Source organism: Trichosurus vulpecula, assembly GCF_011100635.1.
Source record: "Trichosurus vulpecula isolate mTriVul1 chromosome X unlocalized genomic scaffold, mTriVul1.pri SUPER_X_unloc_1, whole genome shotgun sequence".
In the NCBI taxonomy this organism is placed as follows: Eukaryota; Metazoa; Chordata; class Mammalia; order Diprotodontia; family Phalangeridae; genus Trichosurus; species Trichosurus vulpecula.
In genome coordinates, this window is record NW_023494377.1 from 3,820,369 (window position 1) to 3,836,185 (window position 15,817).

The 15,817-nt window shown below is 43.3% G+C and overlaps 1 protein-coding gene across 1 annotated transcript in view; it reads left to right on the plus strand.

The window, feature by feature from the left end:
- Positions 1-15,817, plus strand: part of OPHN1 (oligophrenin 1) — a 276,933-nt gene that overhangs the window by 111,281 nt on the left and 149,835 nt on the right. Inside the window, exons 2-3 of the mRNA XM_036740449.1 lie at positions 4,083-4,178; positions 8,317-8,378. Coding sequence (XP_036596344.1) covers positions 4,083-4,178; positions 8,317-8,378 — 158 coding nt within the window. The remainder of the gene's footprint in view (positions 1-4,082; positions 4,179-8,316; positions 8,379-15,817) is intronic.

Consider the following 15,817-nt stretch of genomic DNA (forward strand, 5'->3'; position numbering starts at 1 on the left):
TTAGGTGGGGAGAAATAGGAGAGGGAGTGACTGCAATTTTTAGTTCTATAATTATTCCCCTCCCTCCTTAAAAATCCTTGGAATTTATGTTATGGGTTATGTTATGGGAGAAGCAATCAAGATCTTTATTAAAGTTTCCAGGGTGAACCAGAGAGCAAATGGTGAACTCCTTCCAGGGCCGCCTGACCGGCAATGACCGGCCACCACTGGCCAAAGACGTCTGTGGTCTTGGCCCATGGAAAGTTGTAGGCGATAGGATTGTTTTCCATAAACATGGCCAGTATTGTGTTCTTTCTTATGATGAAATATGGAAGCTGGGCTGGCATGCTGCTAATTTTATTTTATTTGTGTCAGTGATTTGTAGGGGAAATGTTTTAGGGGAAGTCTAATTCTAAAGGTGGAAACAGTGGGAAGCCATGATAACCTGGACAACCTTCCCCAGTTACCACAGAGTTTGTCTGAAATGTGGTCCATTCCAGGTTTCTAGGTTCTGATTGCCTGAAACAAAGTGCTTTTGGGAATGGAAAAGAAACAAGATGGTAATCAAATCCCCAGGAAGTTCTGCTGTTCCAGCTAAATTACCTGGAAAGGTTTGATATAGTCCTACTGATATTATAGGCATGTTTTAGTCAAAAGGAATAGGTCACATTGCCTCCCTAATCTCCTTTCCCTTGGTCCCAGAGAGCAATAAAACCAAGCGGATTGACTTCTGTACACAGTAAGATAAGCTGGCTGTTTGCTAAGTGTAAATGTTGGATGAGAAGTGATCCAGAACAAGGAAGAAGCAGAGAAGTGCCAGTGTCTTTCCTCCATGTCACCAGGGAGGTACACTGGTGAAGGCTGGGCCCCTGGCTAGATGGGTGCGGGAGCAACTTAATTGAACTCTGCTCTGAGTCCCTGGAAATCTGGCTAGTTTTCTCACCTGTATGTAGTTAGGTATAAGGTAGATGACGTGAGAACGTTTAAATGTAGCCATGCTACAGAAGCATTGTAATATAGTGGATAGAGAGTTGGCCTCCCGGTCAGGAAGACCTTGGTTCAAGTTACCCCTGCCCCAACCCCCACTGACACCTCCTTGGGTCTCAGTTTCCTCTCCTGAAAAATGAGGAAGTTGGATGCTAGGGCCTCTGAAGTCCTTTCCAGCTGTAGGCCTAGGATCCTATTGTGACCTTGGGAAAGTCCCTTCACCTCCTTGGCCTCAGTTTCCCCCTCTGAAATGAGGAGATTGGACACCATGGTCTCTAAAGTCCCTGTCAGCTCTAGGTCTAGGATCCTATTGTGACCTTGGGAAAGTCTTTTCACCTTTCCGTGCCTCAGTTTCCTTTGATGTTAAATGAGAGGTTGGGACTCAGTGGCCTCCAAAATGCCTTCCTACTCAAGATCTCCAATCCTACTAGAAAAAAAGTAAAAATCTGTACCCAGGGAGGTGAGGGGAGTAGTATAAACTTTTTATGTGAAAGGTGGCATGCTGCCTAAATTGACTGGTGTCGTTTTCATGGGAGATGCCCTGGAAGCTAGGATAGCTGAATTGTGAGATGACAAGTAGCAGCTACTGCCAGTATCCCTGAGGACTGTACCAGTCTCTCTCCAACTTGGAGGCTGCCAGGAGAAAAAGGCAAGGCAAAGCAGAAGCTCCAGCTCGGGTTGGTGTCTGAGGCTGCTCCCTGGACCCGTTGCTGCTTGTAGAGCTGGCTGTTCACAGAGGAGGGAAGGGAGAGACCGAGCAAGCCAAGGGGATCTGGTTGTTCTTTGATTTTCTTTCTGTTCCCTTGCACTATGTGTGAGCTGCCTGAGATTTGGGGGCCCCAGCAGAGTGCTGAAGTGTTGACAGAGATCCCCCTGTGTCACAACAGGAGCAGCAGCTGCATCTTCAACAACACCTTCTCAACTCTTCCCTTTTCTCTTTGGGGTGCCTGGGTCAAAGGTCACTGGATCCTGACAGCTGGACCTGGAGTTACAGGACTAGGTTAATGGCTCAGCTCTGACTTTAATTCCTGCTCACTGTGTGACTATGGGCAAGTCACTTAATCTCGGTTTCCTTTTCTGTAAAATGGGAATAATGAGAAATTATTGTGAGGAGATAATGTATGTCAAGCAGGAATTCTTAGCCTGAGGTCCAAGAACTTGTCTTAAAATGTATTTGAATAACCATATTTCAATAGAATCTGTTTCCTTCATAATACTATGTATTTTTAAGAATGCATTTAAAAAGATAAGAAGGGGTCTGTAGGCTTCACCGCATTCCCAAAGGGATCCATGATGCAAAAGGTTAAGAACCCCTGATATAATGGTTTTTGCAATCTTGAAAGTACTATATATAAACACTAAATCCTCCTCCTCCTCCTCTCTGCTCTCATGGAGCTTAGTCTAGTAAGTGGGATAGCAGAATTTAATCCATGCCTGGAATATGATTCTAGATGAATATAGGGAATAGGTAGCAGGGGCAGGCAACCTGTGGCCTTCTGGGTCCTTGGGTCCGGCCTTTTGACTGAGTCCAAGTTTTACAGAAGAAATTCTTTTATTAAGGGGATTTGTTCTGTGAAGTTTGGATTCAGTCAAAGGACCACACTTGAGGACCTAGAGGGCCACATGCGGCCTCAAGGCCACAGGTTCCCCACTCCTGGATAAGCACCGGACCTGTGATTTCATTGGGATAAGGAATTCCCAGCTGAGGGAACTCTATATGAATACAGGTTGGCATCTTCTCTGAAACTTCTGGTCTTAGAGAGTGGCCTCAAGCACATAGATATTAAGTGATTTTCACAAGGTCACACAAGCCCCTCTGTGGCCGAGGTAGAACCCCTACCTGGTTGCTTCTCTAGATGAGCATACAATATTCAAAAGAAAAGGCCAGGCAGAGGGGCGGGGAGGTGGGGCAGGAAACAGCATGGTATATGGAGAAGGTAAACTTGTGTGACAAACTCCATTGGAATATACTGCACATTGTGTAGAAAGAAGAAATAGGTGAAGAGTTGTGGGGAGTGGGGGCATGGTGTCATAGTGATGGGGGACTTTGGTAGGAGCTCTCACCCTCTACCAAAAGCAGAGCAGCTACTACTTTCTTGATCTGTCTTGATGCTCATTTTATCCTTCAGCAGGTAGAGGAAACAACAAAGTGAAGTTCTGTTCTGGATCTGATTTTTGCTAACAGGGAGGAACTGGTTCCTGGGGTGGGGATGATGGGCCCTGGGGGAAGTGATCACTCTCTCCCAGAGTTTATGATGGAGGGGAAGACAACCAGGCGTAGATTTTAGGAGAGGTTCAAGAGGCAGGAAAGGTAGGATCCCATGGACTAATAATGTTCTGCAGACGACGTTTCTCCTCGAGGGATGGATGACTCAAGAATGAGAAATAAATTTCAAGGAGAAGGAAAAAGGAGAGAGGGATAATGAGGCCACTTAGATTTTTCACTTAAAATAGAACCAAGGGTAAATAACAGAAAAATGAATGTAAGAGCATGGTGGGGCCTATCTGGGGCTGAAGTTCAGAATGAGCTGAAGCTGGTGAGAAAAGCTAAGAACCACAAAGAAGAGTTGTTTTTTTTTGAGGGGAAGAGAAGAGGATAAAAGAAGGATGTGCCAGGCCCGCTGCTTGGGGTGGATGGGCTGATGATGACTATCACGTATCTTCTGTGAGGCAGGGCAGAAGACACAGAGCCTCCCTGCATGGCCCTAGGCCCTACTGAGTGATGATGGCTTTACTCTTTTGGTCTGGTGAGTGGCTCCTGGTCTGCTGAGTGGCTACACACCACATTTCCAAATTGCTGTCCTCCTAGAAGAGAGTCAGTAATCGACAGCTACCTCAAAGTCATAAAGATCTGCGTTCAAATCCTCCTTCTGTTACTCTCTCATCTTGGGCATCCCTCAGTGTTTTAGGATGCTCTTTAAGCATAGAGAAGGTGCCAACCTGCTTTGTTAAAAGAATTTTCCTCATCTGGGAGTTCCCTATGCCAATCAAAGCACAGGTCCAGCCCTACCCTTATCCTTCCCCCTTTCTCCCCCATCCTCCCACAAAATGAGTCCTAGCCAGTTGTCACTGGTTCCATGATGCTTAGCCTTGTTTCTTGCCTTCTTTTTTTCCAGGTTACTCTTCGGCTGTGCAGAAATTTTCTCAGACTTTGCAGTCCTTCCAGTTTGACTTCACTGGGGACACGCTGACAGATGATGAGATTAACATCGGTAAGTGTTCTCCTCCCCTTGAGGAATGTGGCCCCATGTGCACCAGGGTCACCTTTCTTCCTCAGGAGGGAGGTCAATCCTAGATGAGCTCCCAAGGTACCTGAGGCTCTCCCAACACAAATCTAGGACTTGGGGATTCCCTGGAGGCCAATCCCTCACCCTCAGGTGAAAAGGAGACGTCTCTTATGGTTCCCTGCAAGACCAAGGATGATCCATAATGGAGATCCCAGAAGAAGTAGGGGTGGTGAAGACCACAGTTTGTATTTTTTAAAAAGAAATTTCAATTGCTTATTCTGAACTTAACAAATACCAAATAAATTGAACATTTCAATATGCAAGTAGAAAAGGAAAAGGAGGATTGTATGTGAAACCTTGACTATCAGTTATGGACAGCTTACTTTGCCTGTTGTGCATATGATAAATTCAGCCTGTGACTTTCAAAGGTGTCCTGATGGTCTGTTTCCTTCTGAATGTCCTTCTGTTTCTTCTCCGCATTTTAAAAAATTGCTTTGATGACTCTCTTTTTTTTGTTTTTTTTTGGGGGGGCAGGGCAATTGGGGTTAAGTGACTTGCCCAAGGTCACACAGCTAGTACATGTGTCAAGTGTCTGAGGCCGGATTTGAACTCAGGTCCTCTTGACTTCAGGGCTGGTGCTGTGCCACCCAGCTGCCCCTTTTTTCTTTTTTTTTTTAATTAAATTTTAATTTTTTTTTTCAGTCAGTGAAAATCTACCTTCTGTCACTCCCTTTTCCCTCTCCCTATTGAGAAAGAAAGGAAAATAAAACCTAAATTGCAAATAAATATGTACATATGCACATATGTGTGTATATGTGTGTGTATGTATGTTCAAGCAAAACCAATCCCCTTATTGATCATGTCCAAAAATATTAATCTTCTTTTTCTGCTTTTTAGAGGGGAGGGCTAACCCTGTCATTACTCTCCCTCTTCACCTCCCCCACCCATCTGATAAAAAGGAAAGAAAAACGAAATCCTTGTAACCAATGTACGTAGTTAAGTAAAACTGATTCCCATATGGGTCATACCTGAAAACAATGCCTTCTTCGTATTCAGGAGGTGGGTAGCCTGCTTCATCATGAGGACTTTGGGATCCTCGTTGGTTATTGTATCATACAGAGTTCTTTAGTCTTTCAAAGTAGTTTGTCTTTACAATGTTGTTGTGATTGTAAAACTTGTTCTCATGGTTTGGCTCATGTCATCCTGTATCAGTTCATACAAATCTTTCCTAGTTTCTCTGAATCCGTCCCTTGAATCATTTCTTACAGCCCAGTGCTATTCCATTCCATTCATCTACCATGATTCGTTCAGCCATTCTTCAATTCGTGGGCACCCCCATAGTTTTCAGTTCTTTGTCACAGCAAACAGAGTTGCTAGAAATATCTTTATACAAAACAGGTCCTTTCCCTCTGTCTTTGTTCTCTTAGGCTGAGTAATGAGATTGTTTGCTCAAACTTTGATTGCACTCTTGAAGACAGGTCAGTAGCAGCATGGGGATATGGGAGGCCTCTTTAAGAAAGGAATCCTCTGAACAGAGCTGGAAGGGGACTTCTTATTCTCTCCTAAAAGCAGTTTATTTCCACTTGGATTTGCTGTGCATTTTGATCTACATTTCAGGCTCGTTGCTGATCTTGATCTTTGTTTAGTCCACAACAGGACTATTACCAACCTAGTGGCAAGGGCAGGAGTGGGGTGGGTTTGAGAACAAGGGCAAAGCAAAGTATCTTACTGCCAGCTTTACGTGGATTAGAGGCCAGTTTCTGAGATGGAGTCACTCATGTCATTGAGAAAGGGGCAAGATACATGGCCTCTGTCTCTTTGCCTCTATGATGGCAAATCAACCACTTACTCTGGTGAAAAATCAAAGTCTCCTTCTCTACCTCTACTCATTCCCCCAGTCTCCCAAGAGAACTGAGCTTGCTCTGTGACTCTGATGAGTCCCATTTCCCCCATAGATGCATACACAGTCTCCCCAAGACTTTTGGTATGACCCTGTGGATTAGGCTCCCTTAGGAAGGTCAACATTTTGGAGCTCACAGAACTGCATTGTCTGTGTAACACACTGGCTTTGCTCTTCAAATAGTGCCCTGGGCAGGACCCACATGAGCTGCCCTCTTGCTGCGCCAAAGAAAATGCTGAATTAGGAAATCTTTTTCCAGAAGGTCTGATACTTGAACTCAGGAACTCTTGGAAATTGGGGTTTTATCCCTGAGCCAACTCCCAAGGCTGGTGCTGCCCAGGACATCTCAATTCTGTGGTTAGAAGGCTACATACTAGGGTCAAGCTGCCAAGAAAATGAACCCCCCATACTTTATATGAGAGATTGGGGTTTGGAAACAGTGCCCCTGAATTTTTAGGGCTCAGTGAGGTTGATGACCATTTCTACCTCTGTCCATTTACTCTTTTCTGAGTCCCTCTTCTCATCTTTCTCAACATTGAGGTTATCCTTAAGACAAATTTGCAGCCTTAGCTTGGGTGATCTCCCTTCAATAGCTTGAACTCGCTTGTTGCACAGAATAACTGCTCCTGTCTTGTGTTGACCGTATTCCTTGTTACGGCAATGGAAGCATTTCACAGTCTTCTGTCTGAGGTTTCATGGAGATTTTCCTTGTCCTCAGGTACTTCTGGTAATGTAGGGATGTCTCTTTCCTGCTGTCAGTGGGGAAGTTTGGAAGAAATTATTTCTTGAATTGAGAAAGTGACATAAACTCAGGGAAAAGACATTAGAGAAAAAGAAAAGAGGGATGTCCATCTGTTTGGGAGTGGCTGATGGGATACTGTTTTGCTGTAAAAATGATAAAGGGGGACGGTTTCAGAAAAACTGGGGAAGCCTTGTGTGAACTGATGCAAAGTGAAATGAGCAGAACCAGGAGAACATTGTACACAATAACAGTAACATTGTAGGATGATCAACTGTGAATGACTTAACTAGTCTCAGAAATATAAGAATCCAAGACAACTCTGAAGGACTTAGGATGAAAAATTTCCAGAGAGAGAGAGAGAGAGAGAGAGAGAGAGAGAGAACTAATGGAGTCTGAATGTAGATCAAAGCATACTTTTTAAAAACTTTCTTATTTTTCTTGGGTTTTTTTTGGTGTGTGTTTTCTTTCACAACGTGACTAATATGGAAATACATTTTGTATGACTGCACATGTCAAATTGCTTGTTTTCTCTATGAGGGGGGATGGGAAGGAGGGAGGGAGAGAATTTGAAACTCAAAGTTTTCAGAAACAAATGTTAAAAATTGCTTTTACATGTAATTGGAGAAAAATAAAATATAAAATAAATAAAATAAAATATATTTTCATGACTATATTTCAATATTAAAAAAAGATCTGAGTTTGAATCCTACCCCAGACACATACTATCTGTGTAACTCCAGAAAGTCTCTTAACCTCTTCCTCACCTGTAAAACTGGTGATAATAATAGTGTCTCCCTCTTAGGGTGGTTATGAGGATTAAATTAACTTTCATATGTATATATGTGTGTGTATATTTTATACATACATACATACCTACATATATACATATACAGAGAGAGAGGGAGAGAGAGAGAGAGCACTTTCCTTTGCCAACCTTAAGATGCTATCTACGTGCTAGCTATTGTCATAATAATTATTATTCTTATTGGCTCAGGAGCCAGCCTCAAAGCCATGAGGACCCTGGTTCAAGCTCAGCCTAGCTGTGTCATGTTGACTAAGTCACTTAGCCCTTCATTCCCCTCCCAGACTTCTCTGGAAGTTGCAGAACAGGCACTGGTCTGCCTTAGGAGGGAAGTTTCCTTATCAGTGAGTTTCCAGGCCAGTGAAATCAATGGTCCGGTCACTACCTACCATAATCAGATTAACACTGGTGACAGTACATGCTTCAAAGGCCTGGCCTGAGGATTAGGAGAATAGCTTTAAAAGGACTTCATGATGTAAGCTACTGTTTGGCTCCACCCAGTTTCCCTAGCACAGGGCTCAATAATCTTTTTTCCCTGATTTGGAGGTGGTCTGGCTGAACACAATACCTGTGGGTGTCCTTGGCTGGCCTGGTCTGTGGTTGGTCTAAGTGAAGTTCATTCTGGGATTTTGTCAAATATCAGAAACTAATTAGCCTCCTTTTTTGCTTTTTCTCACAGCGGAATCTTTTAAGGAATTTGCTGAGCTCCTCAACGAAGTTGAAAATGAGAGGATGATGATGGTAGGTGCGCACCATGAAGCCTCTGAAAGGCTCATTGGCAGGCAAGCGTGTTAGCTGCCTCCAAGAGGAAATTTGGGAGGGGGGGAAGTTACCTCCCAGGTGGTCCTCTTCTATGTGAGCTGCTGTTTCTCAGTATTTCTGCTGAGCCAGGGGAGGTCTGGAACTGTGGTTTCCTTTGTAGTAATCAAGATACTTGAATAATGGACTTGTTTGTAGGATCTCAAGTGCCCATCATGGGAGTTTGCCATCAAAGCAGTGGCGAATTAGTATGGAAATCCTGTCTCTGTTTGCTTCAGCTAGAAAGGACTTCAGAAGAGATGAAATTAGGCTAGAATAACAATGTTGAATACATTGATGGTTTTAAAAAAAATTAACTGAAGAATTAAAAAAAATCATAAACCTAGTAACGCTATTAACAAGTAATCCAAACACAAACTGTGGTGACTTAGCCTAAGCTCTGACTTTGAAGTCTAAGGACCTCTGTTCATAGCCTGGCTTTGCTGGTACAGAATTTAGACCTGGGAGGGGCCTTAGAAGTGACCTAGTCCAGTGGTTCCCAAACATTGTGTAATGATGATTCTGTTTTATTAACTCCCCCCCAAAATCACTGTCTTTCCATACTCTTTATCCAACAACCTGCACAAATAATTGTCTTTGTTCATCTTTCATTTAAATAAAATTAAGAATTTATAATAGTTTTGACTTTATCACACAAACGTGAAACACAGTAAAATAATATAACAGATATTCATTTATTGACGAAATCCCCTTCAAATGGTCATGTTTCTAACTTATAAAAGTATTAGCCATAATATTATCAAGGGGATGATGGGAAATCTATCTTTTTCTTTATAAAGCCTGAAGCTGAAAATCCATCTTATACTAACAGGATGTGTACAGTAGTAAAATTTGTATCAGTTTGTTTGAGAAAACAAAAGGCTATTTGCTCCCTTATCGCCAAAAGATAATACAGTTTTCAGGTTCCAGTGCTTGTTTTTATGTGGCCTTCCAAGATAAGTCCATTTACTTCTTGTTAAGATGGAACAAATCAAATCAACAAGCATTTATTAGGCACCTGTTCTGTGCCAGGCATTGTGCACTGGGGATACAAAGAAAGATAAAAGATAGTCCCTCCTTTCAAGGAGGGCACAGTGTGGCGGGGGAGACAGCGTGCAAATACCTATGTACAAACAAGATACAGACAGGATAAATTGGATTTGGTATACAGAAGGAAGGACGTGGCATTGAGAAAAACTGGGAGAGGCTCTTAGAGAAGGTGGGCTATTAGCTGGGAGTTGAAGGAAGTCAGGAGGCAGAGATGAGAAGGGAAAAAGTGCCAGGCATGGGAGACAGCCAGGGAAAATGCCCAGGATGAGGAGATGGAATATCGTGTTTGAGGAACAGTGTCAAAGAGGCCAGCGTCGCTAGATTGAAGAGTACGTAGGTATGAGTAAGATGTAAGAAGACTGGAAAGGCAGGAGGGGAACAGGCTACGAGGGGTTTTGAACATCAAAGAGAGGTTTTCATATTCTATCTTAGAGGTAATAAGGAATTTATAAGTTATGTAAGTTATTATTTATAAGTTTATAAAGTAATAAACTGGAGTTTATCGAATAAGGGGAAGGGGTGAAGTGGTCAGATCTGTACTTTAGGAAGATGGATCTGAGTGGAAGATGGGTTGGAGTGGGGAAAGATCTGAGGCAGGGGGACCGACTAGCAAGCTATCAGACTAATCCTGGCATTCATCGATGAGGTGGTGACAGTGTCAGAGGAGAGGAGGTGTTGATGAGAGATGTTATAAAGGTAGAAAGCAAAGGAGTTGGTAACTAATTGGATCTGTGGGGTGTGAGTGAGTTGTGTTTGTCCTTCGTTCTCAAAGAGGACCATGGCATCAGGGAAATGATGACCTGACTTGCAGCTGACTTTGATTTGAATGAGGGAGGGCTGTGCAAGGTCACCAGCCTCACTTTCTCCTCCAGAGGCACCTGGGTCCAGTGACCAGATATTCATCAGGATGACTGGAGATGGCCCAGGATGTAATGGGAGATCCTGGCCCTTTGAGGCTAAGGCCTTTTCATGTACTCACTTAGAGTGAGGTAACATCCATTCAGTGAATAGGCCTCCATAGCAGAAAAGAAGAAGAAAGAGCTTAGAATCCATGCGAGTGAGTAAGGAGGTGAGGATGACACCTGGGTCAGGACTGGGAGGATGGTGGCGCCATCTACAGTAAGAGTAAGACCAATTCTGTTATATTTGTCCACAGCAAATTAGTTTCCTTAGCCATTTGTATCTAGAAATATCTGAATCTTTAAAATAAAATGAGAATATGTTTCTGCAGACTGGTCAAGTGAATAAATTGGTTTTTACTTTGTTCTGTGTTATATGCAGGGCAGATATTTTTTAAATTTGGAAAATATCAACTATCATTTGGTCAACATCCATAGCTGTAACATGTTCACCAATGCGATTGTTTTATCTTTCTGGATCAGAGTATGGATTTGAGGCCCTCAAAGTGCTTTGTCTGAGTACTCAGTCTTTCCAAAGTAGCCATAAAATATACAAGTTTTAGGAGGAAATTTTGACTATAAGATGCATTTGCTTCATTTTATTACTACCGCCAAGAAAGCTGGTTATTTCTTCTTTCGGCCCCAATGCTCTTCCAAATGCTTTGGCCCAATAAAACTAGAATGTTAAACACCAGTGCCCTGTTTCTCTACCTCCATATAAGTTTTTCAAAGACCTTTCCTCTTAATGGACCCTTTTCTACAAAGTTGCTTAAAACTCTTGTAAAAACTTGGAAACCCATATGTGGCTCTTCAGTGATATTTTTCAGTGCAAGTTATTGGTTGTGAAGTGTGTGTGTGTGTGTGTGTGTGTGTGTGTGGTGTGTTCAAATTGCAGCATTTTTAAGTAGTGCTTTGGCCTGACCTCAATGCAGCTCCATCACTGAAGAGTGTAACACAATTCTCTCACGTTGTATTATTTTCATTGAAAAAGAATGAATTTATATTGAAAATTTCTCTCAACGAGGTACCATCACCTTTGGGTTGGTACAATCAACACCATGTTGTACATATAGAATCAGCATCTTTGCATCTCTCACTTCATCCACTTGCAGCGTAAGATAGGAAGATTCTAGATTCTCAACTGATCACCAAGTTCTTCGGCCACGTATGTGGGCATTGCTCCTTCTGAGCCTACCATGTGCCAGACATTGGGTTAAGCACTTTACAAATATGATTTCATTTGATCCTCACAGCACTCCTAGGAGGCAGGCACTGTTATTATCCCTACTTTACAGATGGGGAAACTGAGGCCAATAGGGTGAAGTGACTTGCCCAAGGTCACACAGCTAGTAAGTGTCTGTGGCTGCATTTGAACTCAGGTCTGCTTGACTCCAGGCTCAGTGCCCTGGCACCACAATCTATGCCACCTAGCTGCCTCTATTATCACCATTATTAATATACTAGATGTATTATTATTGATATAATAATCTAATGGAGGAATTACGATAGCTCTTTTATTGCTATTCAGAGCCACTCTGTGCATGATTTGCTAATTATCATTTGACACTGATCAGTAGCTGCTAGTAGGGTCAGTCTGGCTCCCATCGTACTGTTCCCAGTGGGTAGTTCTGTAGGCAGCAGGGACTTTTGTTACAAACGAGGTGCCTTTGCTCCTCCTCAACAGCAAAACTTGTGATTCCCAATTCAAAGTATCCTAGATTCCAAATTCGAGGTTGGAGCTCTCTCCTTTCCATTTCTGTATTTTTGTTCCTTAAGCTGCTTCTGTGGTCTTTTGTTTGGATTAGTTTCAGCTGTTCCATTGGATGGGCTTCAAAATAGTTATACATTTATCCATTATGAAGGGATATTATTTTCCTCTAAAAATGAGAGAATAAACATCTAATACAAATTTAACTATTGAAATTTCAAACGAATCTCTATAATCCCTTCAGTTATTTTAGCATTGGCAGGATTTGGGGAAAACCAGCTAACTATGTCATATCTACTAAAATGAATGATGAGAAATATAACAGACATCATCCTATTTTTTATTCTATACTAAGATTGTTTAGGTAAATAACAATTATTTCTGTTCTGGCCAGAAACTCTGAAGGTCTTCCCCTCCCAGATTGATTCTTTTGGGAAGGCAAACTAGGCCATCTTTTATTTTATTTCTTACCTAACCTTAAATCACTGAATGGGTGTTGCCTCAGACAAACTGAGACTTGGGGAAGACCTTAGCTTAAAAAGGCCAAAGTCTCCCACTGCATTCTGGGCCATTGCCAGTCCTCTTGACTCATGTCTTGCCAATGGACTCCAATGACTCTGGAGGAGAGAGTGAGGCTGGTGACTTTGCACAGCCCTGCCTCACCTAAATCCAATTCACTTGCAATCAAGACATCACCCTCCTGGGGCAGCTAGTAGAGCACCGGCCCTGGAGTCAAGAGGACCTGAGTTCAAATCTGGCCTCAGACACTTGACACACTTACTAGCTGTGTGACCTTGGGCAAGTCACTTAATCCCAATTGCCTTGCCTTCCCCCCCACCAAAAAAAAAGATATCACCCTCCTGATGCCATTGGTCTTCTTCAAGAATGAAGGATGAACAAGAAGATTGTTTAAGTTTGAATTTTCACTCTGTATATTTAACTATAGCACAGTGTGACAACATAGCTCATTTGTGTTGGAAGCCTATGCTGGATGACCCACATCAAGATTTGACCCTATTGCCTCAAATTTGACCTTACTTAGGCATCTCATTTTAAATTGTCATTGCTAAGTCTTCTTTGCAGAGAATGCCCTAATTAGCTTTGATAGAGGGAGCTTGCTCACCTTGGAGTTCCCTTTAATCAGTGAAATCCCAGGTTTAGTCCCTATCTCTATCCGTCAAGCTAGGAGAGCCCTCAGAGTGAACCAGTACAACCCCCTCATTCTACAGAGAAGGCCCACAGAGGTTATGTGACTTCCCTAGAATCACATAGGTAGTGAGTGGTAGAGCTAAGTGGTATCAAAATCTAGCATTCTTCCTACTGGGCTGCACTCTATTGTGTCCAAAGGAATGTCATGGAATCTTGATGTTGGAAGGGACCTCAGTGGCTGTTTTGTCTGACCTGTAGCTGCTGCTCTTCCCCCCAAATTGCCTCTACAACTTAGCCAATGAATGACTGTCTAGCCCAGGGGTGGGGAACTTGTGGCCTCAAGGCCACATGTGGCCCTCTAGGCCCTCAAAGATTCAGTCAAAGGGTTGTACTTGAGGACCTAGAGGGCCACATGTGGCCTCAAGGCTGCAGGTTCACCGCTCCTGGGCTAGCCTCTGCTTGAAGACCACCATTGAGGGGGAGCCCACTCTCTGCTGATGGAGCTCCGTCCACTTGTGGAGAACTCACATTGCTAGGAAGTTGGTTCTTAGATCTTGCTTAAATTGGACCCTTTTGCTATTCCTTCCCGCTATTCCTATGTGCAGCTCCTGGGGCCAGACAGAGCACTTCCCATCCCCCATCCCTCTTCCATGCCATAGCCCTTCAGGCAGCTCTTTGTCCTCCATGAGTCTTCAGGCTAAGTAACCCTGATGCTTCAGCTGGTCCTCCCATAGAAAGAACTTAAGACCCTTCACCATCCTGATTATCTTCCTTTGGCTGCTCTCTCCCCCTTTTAGACATTTTATTTTCATTTATGCCTTTTATTACATCACATTCATTTCTACGTATCTCCCCAGAGAGCCATCCCTTGGGGCAAAGATTAAAAAAAGGGGAAAGGAAGCAGTTCGGGAAAACTAGCCAACACATTGGCCATGCCTGATGGCATTTGCAGTATTCCCCACCCATAGACTTCCACCTCTGTAAAGAAGGGGAAGGAGCTGCATTTTCTCCTCTGTTCTCTAGGGCCAAACTCCATGGTTGTTATAGTTAATTCCTGAAGGACCATCATATGAAAGAGAGATCAGATGTACTCTGTCTTGCCCCAGAAGGTGCACCTAGGAACAATGAGGAGGGATTGCAAAAGGGGTCATTTATCTCCATTTGGGGCTCTTATTGTAGCCTAAGAACCGGTTGGCTTTTGGAACTGCCATGTCACATTCACTTATTTTGAGGTTGCTGTCCACTATCATCCACAGATCTCTTTTTTTTTCAGGCAAACTTTTCCCTAGCCATATCTCATGTATCTAGTACCTATGCAGCTGAATTTTGAAACCTGAATGAGGAACTTGATATTTGTCCTTATTAAATGTTGTTGGGTCAGTTTACCCAATGGTCTGGTGCCTCTGGCAGAGAGCCGGTCTTAGGGCATGGTCCAGATTGGCGACGTCTTTGGACACCACTGGGATTTCGCCTCTACGCCAGGTAGAGTTGCAGAGGTAGCTGCCTGGCTAGCTTGCCTCTGGGAAATTCCCTGTGGGAAGGGAGCTTTTCTCCCAGGGATCTCAAGGGGCAAGACCCTGGGAGACAGCCCAGCAGCCAATCAGCAGCCCTATGATGTTCTCTGCTTTCTGAAGTTTGTGGGATGATGCCAACATCATCCTCAGAGCTGCCCCCCCACCCCCTCTAGTCCATTCAGGCAGCCCGCTATTTCATTATCTCTTTTCTTTGCCTAAGAAAAAAGATCTACAATATTGAAGGAGTATCCGTCTTTTGAGAAGCTGCTTTTCCCACCCCTCTCTCTGGCGGCTGGCCACCCGCGTGAGTCACTTTCTTCTGTCTTTAATTATGCTGTCCCCTTTTGTCTCCAGGACGCCTCACTCACATGCTGAATGTTGGCTCCCCACTTCCCACTTGCGTCCAGGAACTATGTGAGTGGAGGGGAGTCTCAGCAGAGGTCTTTCACGACCTGCCAGGAACTCCCTGCCTGATTACACTTTACCCATTTCCTGGCCCAGTTAGTGAAGGGCCTTCTGGGCCCCATCGTGGATGAGCTGGAGGTATCAAACAGTCTTTGTCCTTTCTAACAGAGGCCTCGGTATAGTAGAAAAAACAGGGCATATGGATGAGGTACAGGCATTCAGAAATGGTCCAGTCAGTGCCAGGAGGGACCTGAAATTGAAGTAGGAGAAACTTTTGGGGAACCTCCCAATGGTGAAGTTTAGTCCCATTCAGCTGATGGTTATAAGGTCCTCCTGTGTACAAATCTTAGTACAATGCCTCCACATAGTAAATGCCTAAGAATACTCTGCCTTGATCCCTATCAACAAAACCTTGCATCATATGCTAGAATGAAGTTTGGAGTCAATGTGTGTGTGTGTGTGTATACACACACACACACACACACACACACGCGTGTATGTATGTGTGTATATGTACATGTAAATTTATGTATATATACATGTATATATGTATATATAGTTTAGAGCAGAGATTCTTAACTTGGGATATATATATATGTATATGTGTGTGTATGTATGTGTGTATATATATAAATATAAATATATATAGTTTAGAGC